This window comes from Salminus brasiliensis, chromosome 19 (assembly GCF_030463535.1).
Source record: "Salminus brasiliensis chromosome 19, fSalBra1.hap2, whole genome shotgun sequence".
Lineage (NCBI taxonomy): Eukaryota > Metazoa > Chordata > Actinopteri > Characiformes > Bryconidae > Salminus > Salminus brasiliensis.
In genome coordinates, this window is record NC_132896.1 from 12,027,080 (window position 1) to 12,046,767 (window position 19,688).

The 19,688-nt window shown below is 40.3% G+C and overlaps 2 protein-coding genes across 4 annotated transcripts; one reads left to right on the forward strand and one right to left on the reverse strand.

The window, feature by feature from the left end:
* The first annotated feature begins 8 nt into the window (after window positions 1-8).
* On the forward strand, window positions 9-14,771 carry acsl4a (acyl-CoA synthetase long chain family member 4a). 2 transcript variants are annotated; one of them, XM_072663012.1, is made up of 15 exons: window positions 9-123; window positions 5,515-6,020; window positions 6,184-6,361; window positions 8,233-8,342; window positions 8,530-8,668; window positions 8,877-9,027; window positions 9,128-9,251; window positions 9,389-9,460; window positions 9,565-9,704; window positions 10,290-10,459; window positions 11,078-11,152; window positions 11,356-11,547; window positions 11,790-11,904; window positions 12,010-12,167; window positions 12,852-14,771. In XM_072663012.1, the coding sequence occupies exons 2-15, from the start codon at window positions 5,670-5,672 to the stop codon at window positions 13,007-13,009; spliced, it is 2,133 nt and encodes a 710-aa protein (XP_072519113.1). In that variant the 5' UTR covers window positions 9-123; window positions 5,515-5,669; the 3' UTR covers window positions 13,010-14,771. The 2 variants fall into 2 exon arrangements, with proteins under 2 accessions (XP_072519113.1, XP_072519112.1); XM_072663011.1 differs by lacking the exon at window positions 9-123 and adding an exon at window positions 1,251-1,311.
* On the reverse strand, window positions 14,674-17,761 carry nxt2 (nuclear transport factor 2-like export factor 2). 2 transcript variants are annotated; one of them, XM_072663013.1, is made up of 5 exons: window positions 17,685-17,761; window positions 17,337-17,420; window positions 17,158-17,244; window positions 15,331-15,475; window positions 14,674-15,160 (listed from the first exon to the last, which is right to left on the reverse strand). In XM_072663013.1, exons 2-5 carry the CDS (start codon window positions 17,349-17,351, stop codon window positions 14,976-14,978), a joined length of 432 nt encoding a protein of 143 aa, XP_072519114.1. In that variant the 5' UTR covers window positions 17,352-17,420; window positions 17,685-17,761; the 3' UTR covers window positions 14,674-14,975. The 2 variants fall into 2 exon arrangements, with proteins under 2 accessions (XP_072519114.1, XP_072519115.1); XM_072663014.1 differs by having other exon boundaries at window positions 17,709-17,727.
* Between the last annotated feature and the right edge of the window lie 1,927 nt (window positions 17,762-19,688).

Consider the following 19,688-nt stretch of genomic DNA (forward strand, 5'->3'; position numbering starts at 1 on the left):
AGCCTTGTGGCACCATGTGGGAATTCATGACTTCCCTTCGCCATGATAGAGAAGACAAAGGCTGAATATTTCAGACCAAAGGAGGCCATGAAACGAGGTTAAGAGAAAGCGTTTGATCACGTGGTCAGTAATAACCCCTTTGTGTTCCCTCTATGATCAGGAACAGTGCCGCTGCTCTGGATGTCCTAACGTGATTAAGTCATAGCCTGTAGTCTTTGATGAACATCTATCAGCCTATCTTCACACATCATGTTCTGTGACTAACTTAATTTACCATAAAATATAGATTCAAGCTTGTTGCGGTAGAATGCGCAGTGACCACGTGACCAAAATAATCAGCTTCATATTAGTGTAATAAAATGTTTTATAAAATATTGCGTTTGACAAGATTATTTATGTTCACAGAAAAGTGGGAAGACAAAGACATTAAAAAAAACATTAATATTAACATTAACTTTAACATAAGCCTTAAAGCCGGTCTGGTTGCCCGCGTGTATAAACCTGTAGAACTGAGGCCAATGAGAGGCCAGCAGGCGCTCGAGCTCATGAATATCTACCACCAATCTGACGTTCACTCGTCATTGTCTGTGGCGTATTTGCTTATTCGCCATTAAAATGGGTTGTTTTGTGCTACGTTAAAAATACTTAGTGGCCGCGTGAGCATAATAATCAATTAAATGTGACTCCGGATCAGGAGGTATGAGTCAGAGGTGAGTTAAAAAAAGGGTTTCATCCCCTCAGCTTTGCCCCATCTGACGTTCATACACGTCATTTTTCTAGAACTCATTGGTTCGCCATCAAACATGACGTTATGACTTTTTTAGATTTAGCCAAATGCCGACTTGTCATCAGCAGTCCCTCCCTGGGCAGGTCGATGTTTCGTTAAAATTGTGGTAAACTGTGGTCACGTGCGTGACCAAAAGAGTCCGCTTGACACTTGAACTTTATTAAAACATTAAAAATACGTTTTAGGCTTGAATTATGTTGGCTAGCACGTTCACGGGGACACGTGCACCACATAAGGACACGTAGGCAGTCGTGAATGTCTTCAGACAAGGACATTAAGAGTCGAGGAAGTCGTGGAGCTACATCTGCCTCCGAGGCAGGTTCTGTTGTTAGTGGGTTTAAAACGGAAGAACTGAGGCAAATGAGAAAGGCCACCAGGGGCTCGAGCTTCTTCTCTGCGCTGATTGGCTGAAAAATATGGAGTCAGATGACGCAGAGGGTTCCGGGTTTTCTCCGGCTGATGAAGGTAACTATCGGTCAGACTGAAGGGAGCGAGGCGGCGGGCAGGTTGGAGCTTTACCGGAGGTAAGGATGTCGTTTATGTAGCCTTTCAGATAAGCTGGGTATCGCTCTCCAGCCACATACAGTAAGCCTGTTAGCGGAGTAATCTGTAACGAGATAAGGGGAACGGCTTTACTCCAGTATTTACACGCCGTTTGCGCGGTTGTGTGGACGGGGACTGGAGGGACGTCTCATGTTAGCTAGCTAACCCGGCTAGCGCTGATGCGTACCGGGCGAGAATTTCACAAAGTCTTCGTGGACAGAGCGAGCTAAAATAACGGGCTGAAAAAAACGTGCTTAGGGCTAAATGTGTCAAGTTCAAATATGATCCAGTGGATTTTTACACCCGCACCACAGTGCAGTGTTTTTACGCACGGTGTTGAGGAAATGATGCGGGACGCGTGTTCAGGCGCTCGTGATGGTAATGATGCTGTACCGACATAAAGAGAGGCGTCATGGCGAAGGGGGGTTCACTTCAGTTCAGGGCGGGTTTTTAGGAGCCGGCCTGCTTCACTGAGGCGACTTGGGGCCACTAACACACGGTTTATCAGTCGGTACCGGCAGCTGTTCTCGGCTTTCTCTAGGTGATAAGACTCTGAGGCGACGTCTTTACGCAGCGTCCGGAAAACATCACCAGCCACGATGCGGGTCACTGATCCTTTTTATGATGGTTTAATTATTCATTCGTTTTAGGGGACATGTGAGTGGGCAACAGTTAGTCGATTAATTAATTAACTTTTATTTTCACTCAGTTTGGCCTTTTAGCATTCACAGTAAAAATGGATTCATAGAAAAAATATTATGGAAACAATCATGAAAAAAAATCCAGAAATATAATCGAGATAATTGAAGTTGAGTATAAAATAACCAAATTAAGACTGAAACAAAAAAAAAAAACTAACAAATTATGGTGATAAATAAGCAAATAAAACATAAAAGACATAATAATAAAATATAACTAAAAGGTAAAATAATTAAAAATGAGGTAAAGCAGTTACAGGCAGAGTGGAGGTGGATGGAAATGTAAAATTTAATAAGTTTAAAATTCATAATGCGAATATATAAATATGTACATTTCTATAACTATGATTCTGTCAAACCCAGCTGAAGAGCTATGATGACAGGGAGTGATTGAACCCATTGATGAAATATCTGATATCTGAAATTGACTTATGTTTTGTATGTTTTCTTAGCTTAACATATCACAAAGACTTTCTTTCCTCTAAATATGAATAAAACTGACACTTATTACTGATTTTCTCATTAAATTCAAGTCTTTTGGTCGCGACTGTAACAAAACAATGGACAAAACAACCCTAACCTTAGCAAGCCATATTTGCATGCATGAAAATGACATGTAACAAACATTCAAATGGTTCATTTGGCCACTCCATCCATGGTATATCTATATGAATTATAAGTACTATAGACATACTAACAACAAGACGACACCCTGAGGAAACTAATATACCATGTGTTTGACATGACTGGGATAACTGGTTTGGACTCCATTATATCGTTGTCGGCAGTGGGTCAACAGTGGCACGTTTCTACGTCACTCATTCAGTAGTAAACGGATCACGGGGATTGTGTTAAATGATAAAGCCAGTAACCCTCCAGTGCCTGGATAATGGGATCACTTTCCCGGTTCGTTCAAGCCCGTCCCAGCTCTATGTATAGTAAAGCTGTGTGTCCACCTGGACTGGCTGAGGATGTGGTCAGTGTGTGGGGTGAGCTGAGGGGCTTGTCATTGGCTCTCACTGTCACCCTTTTATACTGACCACTCCAAGGACGCAGGGCTCGGATTCTCCCAGATCAGGGCAAATACAGAAACGACTACACCTTTAGATCGTCATAACCTCTCCTACACACACAGACTTGTTTGTACTAGTTTATGTCTGTGAGGTGATATCTAAACAGTATGATATGATATGATCGTAATACCGTCAACACACTCACAGGATCTGATAAAGGATGATGGTATGTGTCTTGCATATAGCATAGCTCTTGTCTTTTTGTAATGGTGTCTCTGTGATGGAGGATTTTATAAGGTAAGCTAGATTTTGAAGAGTTTTTTTTATGTGGAACAAAAAGTTTGTGTTGTCTGCTTAGGACATATTTCTGTAGGGACACTGGACCCCTATTTTGTGTCAGTGTCATAGTGTTCTGTAAACAGGGTGGAGTGTTTCATAGCCATAGCGATCGCAGCAATGACTTAATTGACCTCAGGACGTCATCCAGAGCAGTTGGAGAAGAACAATATAACTGCTGGAGTCAGTAGAGTAGGGTGATTCTGACCTACTATCCCTAGGACACTTCATGCCTGTGCATGCTGAAACTAAGGCGTGACCTTGATTAACCTCAGACTACAGGAAGCATTGGTTTCCTTCTTCTAGAGTGGTTGAGGACAAGTTTATGAGGAAGTATTTCAATATCAAAGTCTAGGCGCAGTGTATTGCCATTGGCATATGCAAAAAATATGAAAATACTTTCGTGCGATTTTGAGTGAGCTTAAAGAGCTTGAATTATTCTACTCCAGTAGGGGTAAATTTGTGAATGATCAGTGAAGATACTGTATGTTGTGGATTTCATGTGAAAAAACGTTTTCCGTATTTTTGTTTTTTGACATCACCTGATTTTTTTTGTTTGTTTGTTTTTTTTACATTGTGTCATTTTCATAATGGATGGACAATTCGAAATGCCTTAAAAGCGCTGCCACTATGATCCGAGAATCACTGGTTGTGCTGCTTGCTATTAGCAGCCAGAGTCCGAGAAAGCACAATTGGCCTTGAGGCCTTGAGTGGGTAGATGGCACTTCCTCCCTACATCACTCCTAGTGTGTTGTTGGTCAGCACAGGGGTCTGTTGGAGAATGTTAGATCAGAACTGAGGAGTCACGCTTTCCTCAGAGTATGCTGGCTACCTAGCGATGCCTGCTGCATCAGTGGCAGTTTGAAAAAGAGGCAGAGGCTGATTTCACATCGGAGTCTTCAGACTCGTAGTGTTGGGACGTTGCTAGTAATAGGAGGAGTTCACATGTACAGGGATTGCATAATTGGTGTAGAAAATGTGGTAATATTAGAAATAAATAATAATAATAGAAATGCTCCAAAAATGACCTGGAATTATATTCTATCCTATTCTATTAAAAGTTTTTTTCCTTCTTCTATAAAGTTGCCAAGGTTTTGCCTGACACCGCAGCAGTGTGTCTTTCCTCTCCTCATGTTATTAGGCATAGACATGTGATTAGAAACAGCTCTTGCTTAAGCAGACAGGCGTCATCACTCAACAAGGTGGAGAACCCAGAACATCTGCATAGGTTATTATAGGGCGACAGCTTTCAACATAATTTTAATAAATAATAATAATTTTTATTGCCTAAATCAAAGTCTCATTCAGAAAGTCTTTGCTCATTGTTGGGCGGTTTTAGGAGTTCACTGGTGGGTTTTTTTTTTTTTTTTAAAGCTGGTTCAGGTTTATCTAATCCTGCACACTCACAATGTCATGGTGCATGTGACTAGATGTGGTCTCTGTTCAGTGATCTGGAATGCATCTTATAGCAGGCACACCTGTGACTGCTAATAAGCCCTGCTGGTATCGCTCATGCAGAGGGAATGAATGCCCACTCTGTGACTTTCCATGAAAACGTGGGAGCTTTAATCATACCACTGCTAAGAGAAGATGACCTTGCTTCAGTGGATCTGCTCTAGGCATGTACTTTGTACATCTTGATTATGTACAAAGGAGTCTCTTCCTTAAGCTACATGTGTCTCTTAGAGTGTGTGTTTGTTTCTGAGGATGACAGGCATCCTCTTTTAGTGGCACTGAATAACTGCCTGTATTATGAAGGTTTAAACAAATGATAAAGAAGCAACAACAACTGGTCTATATCTATAGCAATAACTGGATCTATAAGCATATGTAGGCATAGGCATGGTAGTTTATGCAAACACTTAATAAAAAAAAATCATGGCCTACTTTTTTTTTTTTTTTATGTCATCATGTATTGGAAACAAGGGCGCTGAGAGAAATTTTAGGCCCTATGAAAAGATATTACACTGGATTCCACAATTTAAACAAATTTAAGTTCTGCCAACGTACTTGTTATATTTTAGGGACCCTCTTTTAAACCCTTACAATCGTCCTAACACCACCCCTCTCACCATCCATCACTGATTGTGAATGTGTGTATCTTAATGTTATTTTCCTTCTTTTCGCCCATCTTTAGGTTACACATTCTGGAGAGGAGCAGTCAATCAAGCACTACCTAATTTGCACCATTTGAACTTTGAACCCACATAGAAGAGTACCACAGAAGAGTCTTTCCTCAGGCCTGGCCTGAGCTCTTCATCTCACAGTCCCCACCTCAGCCTCTCTGCAAATATGATTCTGAACATGGATCTCAGCACCCTTCTCCTGCTCCCAGTCCATGTGTTCGTGTGGCTCTACTCAGTCCTGAGCTTTCTACCGTGGTACTTCCTGACTGAAGCCAGCAGCAAGAAAGCCCTGGCTAAGCGAATCAAGGCCAAATCCATCAAAGGTCAGCCAGAAGGGCCCTATCGCTCCGTGGACCACCTCGACACTCTGGCCTACATGGACTTCCCAGGAAAAGACACACTGGACAAGCTGTTTGATTATGCTGTACAACGCTTCGGCAAAGAGCAGTGTCTAGGAACACGGGCTGTTCTGAGTGAAGAGAATGAAACCCAGCCTAATGGGAAGGTCTTTAAAAAGGTAGCTGTCAACACACATGCATGTTTTATCTCAATCAAGTTCACAGTACTTAAAACACACAGCTTATTTAGTTTTACTTGTGAACTGACAAACTGCCACAATATGTTTCCGGTAACTGACCAGTAATCTGTGTTTGACTGACGAGGAACTTCTTTTATTGTAGTTGATTCTTGGTGATTACAAGTGGTCTACATATGAGGAGCTGGACGTTGAAGTGAATCTGTTTGGAAGTGGCCTGGCTGCGCTGGGCCAGCAGCCCAGAAACACCATCGCTGTCTTCTGTGAGACACGGGCTGAGTGGATGATCACAGCCCAGTCTTGCTTCAGACGCAATTTTCCATGTATGCTATTTTTATTTTTCCTTCTGCCCTAGTTGAGCTTTTTAAAACACAAAAAAACCAAATTCTTTCTCATGTATGTAACCCTCCTATCATATCAGGTGCAAAATTGACCCTTTCTCTAAAATACCACATTTTTCATGAGACTCATCAAAAGCAGCGGTTGAAATGAAGAAGTGAAAAATGATGACGACCAACTTGGCGAGGATTGGCAGTTGAGAATGTGGCAGATTGGGAAAACAGAGTGTACATGCACAGTTCATGCCCCTTTTTTGTACTGCATGTGCACGCAGTGTTTCTCTTTCACACACAGACACACTGTCTTGAACTACCATCACTCAGAAACCTTGTATCTCCAAAATGGCAACTACTGGAGAAGAAAAAAGCTTCTTAACTTTCAGTGGAAGTTGATATAAAAATATTTAAGTCATTGTGGATCAAGCATTTCTGTTGGTCCATTCATCATGAAACCCTGCCCTAATAAAAAGAACATCTGCCAGATTCAAATTACTCCAAAAAGAGGAAAACAGCAAAAAGTGGAGAGACGAGGTTTTTGCCTGAAGGTGACGATATATAAAGCATAATCTAGGCCGATCGTTAGAAGGGCATTTTATAGTGCCGTTGAAGACTATAACCTGTTGTATTTTGCGTACACAAACAGCCCAGATAAAAAATAAATAAATAAAAAATCCATGCTGGTCTAATCAGGTTTATGCTGATGATCAGCATATGAGCTTCCATTGCTCTTGACCAGCATACCAGCAGTCCCAAAACAACATGTTCTGGCTTATGCTGGTCTTGTGTTGGTTGACAAGCAAACCAGTGTTTTAACACAAGATATTCTGGTTTTTGCTGTTTTGGTGATGGTTGACCGAAATATCGTTGTTCAAAACACAACATATGCTGCTTTTTACTGGTGACTAGCTGTGCTGGGTTTCTTATTTCAGCAGAAGCAGGCAACAGAATCACACACAAACACAGGGGCTCTGTTTTGTTTCAAGGGGGAACAAAGCAAGTGCATGAATACTCTAAATTTGGCACCTACATCCAAAATGGTATCTGCAGAAACCAATACCATCCTTTTTCCTTTCTTAACCCTTAGACCCTTTTCAATTATCAATTATGTGTGTTTTAAATTTTATTTATTTATTTATTTAGTTAGTTTGATAGTTTGACGTAACTTTATTCGCTTAATATTCCAAAGAAGTTATAAGAGACAATCACACATGCCATGTTATTTTCAGGAGATTCCAGGCTACTAATTTAAAATATTTTGGATATTTGTACAAATTGGACCATGTTTTGATCATAACTTTACTGCACGCCTGCAATTGGAATTGTTACTTGTAAATATGCATGTAAAACCATGGTTATATAGGGCAAGGATTGCTGCTTGTTATGATATGTATATCTGTCTGTAAGTTCCACTGATCCTGAGTTATGAAACCTAGAATACCAGCATGTACGTTTGAGCTATGTAACGTGATCGTTTAGGGTTGTTGTTGACATGTCAAATGAACATTAGTAACAGATGTTTTAGGACATTTACATTTATGGCATTTAGCTGACGCTCTTATCCAGAGCGACTTACATGGTTACTCATATTACAGAGGTGGGCCAATGGAGTCTTGCCCAAGGACTCTTATTGGTGTAGCGCAGCATAGTCACCCAGACTGGGAATCGAACCCCAGTCTCCCACATGGTGTGGTAGCTCAGTGGCAGGTAGTGGTGTTATCTGTTGCGCCACACCAACCACAGTTTTGAGGTGATGTTGCCAGATTTACAGGGTTAAAATTTGGGACGTTATAGGAGGGTTAATGAGTAAGAATGATTGTTATGTGTTGTAATATGTTTACGTCATGTGTCTGTTTCAGTGGTCACATTTTACGCAACTCTTGGAGAGGATGCTGTGGCCTTTGGACTGAATGAGTGTGGTGTGACTCACTTGGTTACTAGTGCAGAACTTCTGGAAACTAAGTTAAAGGTGAGGTCAGATCATCCCGGATAGTTGTGTATCAAGTAGAGTGTAGTCATTAATCATTAATAATGTCATTAGTAAGCTCTGCTTAGTTACACTTTGAACCCTTTCGTTTTTCTAACACACTTTTTTATTATTATTTTCTTTTTATAATATTCCATTATATTAATATATATAATATGAATGTGTCCAGAGCGTTCTTCTCCAAATCCCCAACCTGAAGCATATCATCTATGTGGACAACAAGAGCATCAACACTGCAGGATATCCAGAATCCATTCAGATTCACAGCATGCAGTCTGTAAAGGAGCTGGGAGCTAAGCCTGAAAACTGTAAGTGCAATCTGAGCACCAAAATACCTGTTTGGGCTGCAGCTTTTTTATTTATGTGTATATATATTTGAGTATTTATCTAAACAATGTCTTTGGTTCACTCTCAGACCTTTTGATTCGCTTTCAATAGCGATTTGTGCTAAAGAAACTGTAAATCAAGCCTTTTACTGTCACTGGAGAAGAAAACAATGTGTGTTTTGTGTTTCAGTGAATAGGGAGATAGTGAGACCCATCCCGTCAGACCTTGCCGTCATCATGTACACCAGTGGCTCCACAGGCCGCCCAAAAGGGGTCGTCATTGTTCATAGCAATCTCATTGCAGGCATGACGGGCCAGTGTGAGAGGATCCCGGGCCTGGGGTGAGCGTGGGCAAAGAAATGTGCCTTAAGTTAAATGGCCTTGCATGTATTTATATTGAAATTAAAAACAAAACTTGACTGTAGCTCTGTGTTGTTCTAGCCCCAAGGACACATATATAGCTTATCTGCCCTTGGCCCATGTGCTGGAGATGACTGCTGAGATCTCTTGTGTAACCTACGGCTGCAGGATTGGCTACTCCTCCCCACAAACACTCTCTGATCAGGTAAAGAACTTGTAGGTTATTTACTGACTGTGAATGGACTTTAATTGTGAATGGATTTTTTATTTATTTTATTTTTTTTATTTTAACGCCATGTTTGTTTGTTTTTTTTTGTTGTTGTTGTTTTTGTTTTTTTTAAGTCCACTAAAATCAAAAAAGGCAGCAAGGGTGACAGCTCCGTGCTAAAGCCTACCCTGATGGCAGCTGTACCGGTAAGTTGACTTCACTAGCAATTTACCCTTAACATTACTTATAGTGTTAACACCATTTTTGAAGTTATTTTATTTTATTTATTTATTTATTTTCAACCCACCAGGAAATTATGGACCGCATCAATAAAAATGTAATGAGCAAAGTGCAGGAGATGAATTGTGTGCAGAGGACCCTATTCAGACTGGCCTACAACTACAAGCTGGAGCAGATCAAGAAGGGTTACGATGCTCCCCTTTGCAACATGTAAGAGCAGATGTATCACTGCAGTGTTACTGATGTAGTAATTTGTATATGTATCTACAAGCTAATGCTACTTAATTGTGTGGATTTTGTGTGGGGAAGAGAAGGTCTGCAGCAGTTAAGGCCACATTTTTGCTACTTGAAAAAGTTTTTCTCATATTTAGAATTCCTTCTCCAGTCACTTTATTTTTTTGATGGTGGGTAAAAAAAGGTTAGTTTTTGTGAACAATCAGCAAACAAGCTTTTTTTGTCTGGAATATATGTAGAGCACTCTAATTGAGATGAACTGCTAAATGTTAGTCACATTGTCACATCGAAAATGGCAATCGTCTGGGACCAAGCACCCCATGCCATTGTGGAGCCAGTAGTGACTGGTCTCTAATAGCCACTAATTATAATGTATGTGGGTCTCAAAAGGAGACATGGGCATGACTTGAATTTGCAAAGATTCCACAGCAGTTACCCCCAGAGTGCACCAGCATTGCAATGTTAAAATCACAAATGTTTTACTCTTAAGAACAATGCTGTCAGACCCTGTTTTTTCCCCTTTTTCCACTATTTATGTGTTTCATGTCTGTGTGGTTTTAGACTGTTTAAGAAAGTGAGGGCTTTGCTGGGAGGAAATGTACGCATGATGCTATCTGGAGGAGCTCCTCTGTCCTCTGCCACGCAGCGCTTCATGAACATTTGCTTCTGCTGCCCTGTTGGTCAGGGCTATGGCTTGACTGAGACCTGTGGAGCAGGAACCATCACAGAGGGTGAGAAGATCATGATCTCTAGTGAGACTGAATATATACATCAAGTAGGGCTGGGCAATTATGGTTAAAAATACCATATCACAATATTTTTCATGATACACAATATTTATCATGATGCATGTCATCATAATAATCACAGACTGAATACATCAGTAGCAACAACTATGTCAGAGACTCTCCTGTACTGAACACAGTGATTTTTATTCAACATCTGCTGAACATCTAATTACACTGTTTGCAATGAAATGTGCAGTTGATCCATATTTATTAAACACAAACAATATCCTCCATCTGTCTAGAAAAGCATATTGTGTATCTTGGTAACATTTTTTAATAATACGATTTTATACAATAAAATATTCATCATTCGTCATTTTGCCCAGCTCTAATAACAAGCCATGCAGAAATGAAAAGTTCACTCCAAGTGTGTGTTTATTGCATTTGTTTGGATTTAGGTTTTTAATCAGTGGTAGTTGTAACAAAAATATGTTTTACAAAACAATGTTGAACATATCTGTGAAAGGTTTGGACCACAAGTAACGCCTGCTTTCCAAGCTTGATATTAAACTATTTTTAGCTTGTGGTGATGCTCACATATCCTGTTCTTTTGGCATACAGTGGCAGACTACAGTACTGGACGAGTGGGGGCTCCCCTCATCTGCTGTGAGGTCAAACTCAGAGACTGGGCAGAAGGTCAGTGGGTATGATCTAAATGGCAAGAGTGAACTGAAGTACATTTAGCCTCTTATTACGGTGTACAATGCTATATTCGTCAGTGCTGGTCGTGGGAACACATTTGTTATGAAGTTCTTTTGTAAGGGCCTTGAAGAGAAAAATAACATGAAAACTTAAATAAATATCCAGTAGAGACCATAAATGCAATCGTTTTTCAACAGGTGGATATACAAAGCAGGACAAGCCTCATCCTCGGGGTGAGATCCTAATTGGTGGTCCCAATGTGACCAGGGGCTACTACAAGACTGACTACAGTAACAGTAGTGAGTTCTTTGTGGATGAGAATGGACAGCAGTGGTTCTGCACTGGGGACGTAGGAGAGATCCATCCAGATGGTTGTCTCCAAATTGTGGGTATGTGTCTGAACCAGCCATTACAATAGATGCAGTGGTAATCAACTGATTATTTCTCAGCTATGTAATTGATGCTAACAATGAACTATTAGAGGCCAGAAATGCACATACAATCTTAAAATTTTCAGTATCAGTAAGCCATGCTAGTATTTATATATTTATATATATTTTTTATTTTATCTTTAAGACTTTTTGCAATTATCTTGCTATTTATTGGTTTTTGTTCTCTTTTTCATTTATAGATCGCAAGAAGGACCTTGTCAAACTGCAAGCTGGGGAATATGTGTCTTTGGGAAAAGTGGAATCTGCACTGAAGAACTGCTCCCTGATAGACAACATCTGCGCATATGCAAACAGGTGTGTTGGCGTCACATTGCCAAATAGAAATGAGAAACCAGGCATAGTCAGCTAACCACAGTAGAACTGCAGTTGCTCGAGTGTTCTCCTCTCTTTCCTCAACAGTGATCAGAACTATGTGATCAGCTTTGTGGTGCCTAACCCAAAAAAGCTGACAGCTATGGCCAATCAGAAGGGCATTAATGGTACATGGGAAGAGATTTGCAACCACCCTGTTATGGAGATGGAAGTTTTGAGGGAGATCAAAGATGTTGCAAAAACAAGTAAGTTCTACCTCCCCCAACCCCACCACTGAAACAAAGATGAAGTAAATTATATGCTGATTTATTTATTTATTTATTTATTTATTTATTTATTTTTGTTATGCTTGCATGTACAAGTGCTGTGCAAAAGTCTTGAAAAAGCACCTGTGGTAGTTATACTGTGTATTACCACGAAGAGTGGGACCTTTTCTGTTGCAGTATAGGATTATTTGGTTTTTGAAGGGTATTTAAAGAATTATATAGTTATAAAGAATTATAAAGATTGTATATAAAGTACAATCATCTACGTATTACAGAGCCATTTCCACCTTGAAGGATCCCTTTATTAAGCTTGGAGTTGTTAGAAATATTACATTTAAGGCATTTAGCAGATGCGACGTGCAAAGAAAATGCAGAAAGAGGTGGGTCCAATGTTGAGAACAAAGTTTTAGTTCCTGACTATTTCTCCTCAGTGCCCCCATGTTCAAAAATGATTAACCAAGCATACTGTAGCTCAGCAAAAAAATATGATTTACGTTAATATTATTTGTGTTTTTCTAAGCAAGTAAGCACCTACTGTCCTAAATAAAATTCTCAGCTGCCTGAAACCTTTTGCACAGTACTGGATAGAATTGTTTACTGAATAATTGTCTATGCGGCCTTTGGATGTATGCTATTACTGACATCAGTTTTGTGTAATTGAAGTTAAACTGCAGCGCTTCGAGATACCGGTCAAGGTTCACTTGAGCCCTGAGCCGTGGACCCCTGAAACCGGCCTGGTCACAGACGCGTTTAAACTGAAGAGGAAGGAGCTGAAAAACCACTATCTCCACGACATCGAGCGAATGTATGGTCGCAAATAGAAGCACTGTCGTAGCCAAATACATCACCACCATCACCAGATAGTGCTGCATATGTATAAATGTTTTGCTTTGACTTGACCACACTTCATTGCTTAGTGTGGTGCATACACACACACACACACACACACGCACATGTATCAGAGACCTACTGTGCTGTTTTGTTTTGTATATTATTGGTCATACTACTGTGGATAATGTAGACAATTTGTATAGGTCTGTCCAGTCTGGGCTTTACAGTCTCTTTGCTGTGGAATAGTTTACTGTCGAGGTTTAACTGGTTGGTGTGAGACACTTGGCGAAGGGACTAGATTCACCATGACACAACAGGGGGTGCCCTTATTATTATTATTATTATTATTAATTATTATTTTCTTCCACCTGTTAGCAAAAGAAAACCTCCTGCCTTTGTGAAAGGATTTCAGCTATGTAACAGCGTTAAACTGCCATCACCTTCAGCTATTTGTATTTTTGTAAACTGTGTGACCTGTTGTATTTTTCATCTTTGTAATACTTTTATTACAAATGAAACCTAGTGATGGCTTGGTTTGCTTAGAGTTTGAAGGCCAAAGCCGTTCGTTAAGATGAGGCCGTCACTGTACCGCCAGGCTGTACTTTCTCGCAGAGGCAAGCGAGCAACGTATGGGTGATTTCTTTGTGCCTTCTGAGTGGTCTCTTTTTCAATGTCGATGCCCTACTGTTAGTAAAATTAGGAACTGCGCACATTCAGTGTCATTTGTTTAATGTGTTCTGAGATAATGGTTTTACAAAGGCTTCACGGCCCACTTTGTGTGTTGTTTTTTTTTCCCTTTCCAATTTGTTTATTTCATGCATTGTTATGTAATGAATTGTGGTTTACAGTGTTGTTACTTTGTTAATTTATTAGGTTGTTGTGTTAACAGAAGGACTCAGGACTGTAGGACGGTTGGCTTTGTGCCGACATATGATATAAAAGAGCAATCGGTCATAATCTCAATGAAGGGAAAACAAACGTTAGGTTAACTTTTCATCCATAAAAGCAAACATTGTTGAAGTTGAAAACATTTCATCAGTTGCCATTGTAGTCAAGAGCGCTGCAGATTATAGAGCACATTTCTCAGTATGTTCTAGTGCTTAAAAGCTGCTTAAATTGTAACTTATCATCCATACTACTGTATCATACTAATCCAAAACCACACCAGAACTTCCTTATGGTTAGTCTTCAGAAAACCAGATCAATTTCTTCTCTTACCACCATTACAATATTTTGCCATTTTAGATTGCTCTGCTTACATTTTTTGCACTATAATTTATTTCATTTTTAAAATCAGTTGTTTTTGTTTGTTTTTACCTTACAGCCTCAGAAAACATGGAATAATTTCACTTTAAAGACAATAACTTAACCATCTGAGCACAAAAATGTTTTTACCAACTATTTAATCTTTGAGGCTAGAGTATTGTTTATTTGCACTGTGTTCATTTCGTCAGGGACGTAGACATTTTTTTAATAACTAGCCATTGAACCAAGAAAGAGGCATTTGAATTTGATTGGGATTGGTGTTCTCCCTCATGGAAGGAAAAATATGATCAAAAAAAAAATTATCATATTTATCAGTCCTTAGGGTCTCATCCCAAATCTACAATATGGACTCTTATCAAATGTGAACACTTAAAACTGCACATTTGCTTGTAGAATGTTTCATGATGCTTTTATTTAATCAGTTTTGTGAATCACATACTATATGTAATATATGTTGTGATAATAAACGGTTTTCTACTCAGCAAATTGTCCTTTTTGAATGACTTTTGTAACAAATCATTTATTTACAGTACATGTACAAGCATGAACTGCTGAAAAGCTCAGACAGTTTTGGAAGTAAAAAGTAAAAAAAATAAAATAAGTCACGTGGGCCTTGCTTAGTGGCTGCTTTTGGTGAAATCCTGGCCATTTACTTCAAAAGGAACATGGAAAGCAGTGAAGCATGATCATTCAGCTCGCCCAATCTTGGAAGCGAAAACAGTCACTTGCAATTTTCCAGACAGGCTGGTCGCTGTGTGGAGACGGCTGGGCAGTTAATAAGAAATTCTGGTTGAAATATCTCTGTTTGTTTCCATCAAACTTGACTGAGCCTGCAGTAACCACCAGCAACGTCGTCTGGCCTTGAGTTGCTTGTTCTGTCAAAAAGGAAAAATAAAGCACCCTGAACACCCTGGTTTCACAATCATCATAAGAATAAGAAGGAACAGTTTACACCCAGGGACAGGGTGGCCACAAAGAGGTACTGAAGAACTGCAAGTATATAAGCCTATCAGATTATCAAGAAACCCTTGCGCTGGTCACATACCATGTACAGGTTGGCAGTCCAGTGTGTGCACTTGAAATTCACTGGAAGGAAGAGACTCAAAAAACTCCCCCAGGGCATCCTGACCAGAAACAGCATTACCGTTCCATACCAGTGTTGCTTTATCCAGATAGAGCCTGGTCAGGTTCTGAAACACAATTCCCATATTAGTTTACACATTTAAACACTTTCCCTCCAAGCTCAATAATAATAATAATAATAATAATAATAAAGAACCTCTAATCATATCATCCATCTAATCATTAGTAGGATTATAATTCGCTATGTGCCAATTCTTGTAGACACCTGCTTATCCAATGGTGTTTGTTTTTGTCCCCTTTGTGCTAAAGTAACATCCTCCAACACCACCTTCTGGGAAGGTGGTACACTGCACCTATGTTGGAGCATTAGTGAGGTGAAATATTATTGCTGGATGATTAATTCTGGATTATGAACAGCACTCCAACTCATCAAAAAGTATTCAATCACTCCATGCCGCCTGAGAACATAATTCCACAGTGCTGAGGGGCTTTATTCACATTTAGCTGAACCCTGGAATTGGGCATGGGGACCTTACACAAGTATATACTGCGACCCCTTTAAATCATCCCAGGTTGAACAGGCTGTGTGTTTAACTGAACCCAGGGCAGCAATAAGTGCACTTAAAAAGAACCAAATTCATTCATTTGAATGAGTTTCTGGACACTTCGACACATTGTGTGCACGACAGATACTATGAACAGTAACTACTATTAAAACTAAGGTCTCTGTAATGCAGTTTTCCCTGGTGGCAATTCTAACTTAAGATATTAGTAATGAAATATTTAACAGTGATAACCTCAGATCTAAAGATCTATTAAAGACATTCTGATTAGTCATACTGTCAGGACGACATATCTTTCATGTAATGTTAACTGGTCATGTTCTCGCATTTACCATGCCATTCACACTATAATAAATTCAATCTATAATAAACAACTATATCTCTACAATAATTATTTATTCTCTTATCTATAACTACAAATTAAAGATGGTCATTTTCTTTACTATTAAACATTGTTTGTGATGTATCTACTCTGAAGTTCTGAGATCTAAAACTACAATTTTAGCAGTCAGAATTAGTGCAGCTAATACTACTATTACTACTTTTCTACTAATAGAATTTATGTTCATATTTTTAATGAGACTTTTTTTTTTTTACAAAAAAAGAAGTTATAGATAAGAGAGAATAATATTCCACATAAATCAATGATAACATGACTAGATAAAATCGTACTAAGGATATCATCTTGATAATGACACGTAGTAGAAATTTCACTTGCTTGTGTTGCTTGTGGCCTTTTAAGATAAAACAGCTTCCAATGATTTTATAATATAATATATATGTCATGCCCACAGCGTGTAAAAGCTACCTATTTTATCGCTGACCTGCATTCAGCTGATCGCACACAGCCTGTTCAGTCTCCATAGAAAAGCCTTACCACTAGAATGGGATGATCTGGAGGGGCCACACACAAGTACAAGGCCACCATGCCCAATGTCAGGTGTCATTTGGAGGGGTATAAAACCCCTCAGTGTAATTATGTTCTCAGGTGGAGTAGTAAGTAAGTAAGTAAGTATGTATGTTGTGCTTGCAATAGGACTAAAGTCCTCATGGCTTTATAGATCTGAAACTTAGGCCTTAACAGATATGAAATCAGCATTTCAACTAGGGAAAACTGCATTACAGATCCCAGTAAATGTTTGAGTTAACATAAGCTTGCATCACTGGAGGCAGTGTAGGCTGAAACGGCTCGGCCTATGGAAATACACCAATACAAGTATACCTACTCTTCTTTTCTTGTCCATGCAGTCATAATAAATAGTGACAAATTCCTCCGAGTATCTGCAGGACTGATCGACGTGAGTTCTGAAGTCCTAATGAGGAGAAACAAGCACAGGTTAGCTAGTGAACCAGTTCAGCGCTAACTTCATAAAGATGTTCAGCCACAGAGGATAACTGCGCTTACAACTGACGAGGCCATGATGGTCGGTCTCGCTGTTTTACAACCCCGCAGAGACTCTCTTCTCGTTTGCAGAACTGCAGATTACACCTGCTCAAAAAAACACCACCTTTTTACCGAAACGCGTGAAAAGTGAACGACAACAACCCGAGCGCTGAACTACAGAGCGGTCTGTACTGTGGAAACAGGGTAGCGCTGGGGCCGCTGGCTAACAGCGAAGGCTAACTCGGCTAACTGAGCTCCCCCTAATAGCATTTGCTGGAATAGTGAAGATACAGGACACACACAGATAACACTAAACTGAACTCAGGCCCGACAGGAGTCCATTCTAATAATATAAACATAGAAACTTACTCTGAAAACACTAAAAACACTCACTAACACCCGCGCCTCATTTAACAAACACCGCGACTCTGTGCTTCAGAAAACACTGTCCGTGAAAGCGTGCAACCCCAACTGTTAGTTCCCATGTCGGTCCGTCCATTCTCAGCCACTCGAACTGTTCAGTACAATCGACAAATAAACAAAAATGAAATAATGAAATGTTACGTTTAATCGATTTATTGATTGAGTTGATTAGAAACGTAAAAAACCCAGGCTTGCTTTATCTATGTTTGTACTTAACTCGAGTATTATTTTAAATGACATAAAACACCTAGCTACGTTTACTAGCTACATTTATCTGTGAAAGTACCATGATTTTTTTCTTTTTCTGATTTTTTTCTATATTTCTTTTATAAATGAGTCGAATTTCTGTGCAGCTTTAATTAACTTTACCACCAAGCACATCCTACAGCAACCGACACACCACCTGGCACATTCTAGCTAAACCAGGCAGCTCTTCATCCGGCACACCCTAAAATAGCCGGCACACCAACAGACACATCATACAGCAGCCAGCACACCTTCAGCCCGCACACAACCTCTTCGTTAAGGAAAGGATCATTGTTCTCACAAACTGCTACTGTGAATGCCATGGCGCATCTGTGGTTAAAGTAGCGGGTTAGTGGGAAAACGTAGTGGTTACAGTTCACAAGGTTGTGGATTCGAGACTCGGGCCTGCGTAAAGATCACGGTTGGGTCTTGAGCAAGGATTTTGTTTATTGCGCTGAGGTGCTGTCTGAAACAGTAAAGGGTGAAATGCGGATAAAATCAGTTTAATCAGTTGTGCATGTGTGTGCCAAAAGGGCCTCGCGTTATCCTGAACTGCCCAGATCCAATAATCCTATTAGTGTAGTGTAATTAATATACATCAGTGATGATGTGGCGTGTTTGCTGTTCTGTATAACCGTTGCGTTTCGTGCGTTTTTACGCATTTTGTGCGTTTTTACGCGTTCCATGCGTTTTTACGCGTTCTGTGCGTTTTTACGCGTGTCGTGCGTTTTTACGCGTTCCATGCGTTTTTACGCGTCTCGTGCGTTTTTACGCGTTCCATGCGTTTTTACGCGTTCTGTGCGTTTTTACGCGTCTCGTGCGTTTTTACGCATCTTGTACGTTTTTACGCCTCTCGTGCGTCGTTGCGCATTTTGTGCGTTCATCTGGTGAACACGATTCTGTTTCATTCATAGACACTAAACCCCAAATGGAAATTTACCACAGTGTAGAACAAGCAGTGCAATGCTGTCTGGTTTTGCTGGTCAGAATTTTCCTTTACATGCCCATACATGTCCATGTACTACAAGCTCCACAAATATCTGAACACATGTAACTCAATGTAACAATTTTAGATATGCAGGTTGGTGTGCTGGCTACATTAGATTAGATGCCAGTTGTTGTGCCAGGTGCTGTAAGATGTGCCAGATAGAGTGCTGACTGCTGTAAGATGTGCCAGATGGTGTGATGGCTGGATTAAAATGTGCTGGTTGGTGTGCCAGCTGCTGTAAAATGTGCCCATTGATGTGCCGCTTGGTTCAGGGAGTACCAGTTGGTTTGCCAGTTGTTTTAGGATGTTCCATTTGGGGTGCTGGCCGTTTAAGATGTGCCGCTTGGTGTGCTGGCTGCTGTAAGATGTGCCGGATGGTGTGCTGGCTGCTGTAAGATGTGCCAGATGGTGTGCTGGCCGGTTTAAAATGTGCCGGCTGCTGTAAGATGTGTCGGATGGTGTGCCGGCTGGTTTAAAATGTGCCGCTTGGTGTGCCGGCTGCTGTAAGATGTGCCGGATAGAGTGCCAACTGCTGTAAGATGTGCCAGGTGGTGTGCTGGCTTATTTTAAATGTGCCGATTGGTGTGCCGGCTGCTGTAAGATGTGCCGGATAGAGTGCTGGCTGCTGTAAGATGTGCCAGATGGTGTGCTGGCCGGTTTAAAATGTGCCGGCTGCTGTAAGATGTGTCGGATGGTGTGCCGGCTGGTTTAAAATG

Excerpts from the sequence above, each read along its gene's own strand:
- acsl4a (XM_072663012.1), top strand. The coding sequence starts at position 5,670 with ATGATTCTGAACATGGATCTCAGCACCCTTCTCCTGCTCCCAGTCCAT. Across the intron at positions 9,252-9,388 it reads CACAAACACTCTCTGATCAG|TCCACTAAAATCAAAAAAGG; the intron begins GTAAAGAACTTG and ends GTTTTTTTTAAG. Across the intron at positions 11,905-12,009 it reads ATCTGCGCATATGCAAACAG|TGATCAGAACTATGTGATCA; the intron begins GTGTGTTGGCGT and ends TTTCCTCAACAG.
- nxt2 (XM_072663013.1), bottom strand. Across the intron at positions 15,476-17,157 it reads GCATGGACAAGAAAAGAAGA|AACCTGACCAGGCTCTATCT; the intron begins GTAGGTATACTT and ends ATTGTGTTTCAG. Across the intron at positions 15,161-15,330 it reads GGACTGCCAACCTGTACATG|AACAAGCAACTCAAGGCCAG; the intron begins GTATGTGACCAG and ends CCTTTTTGACAG.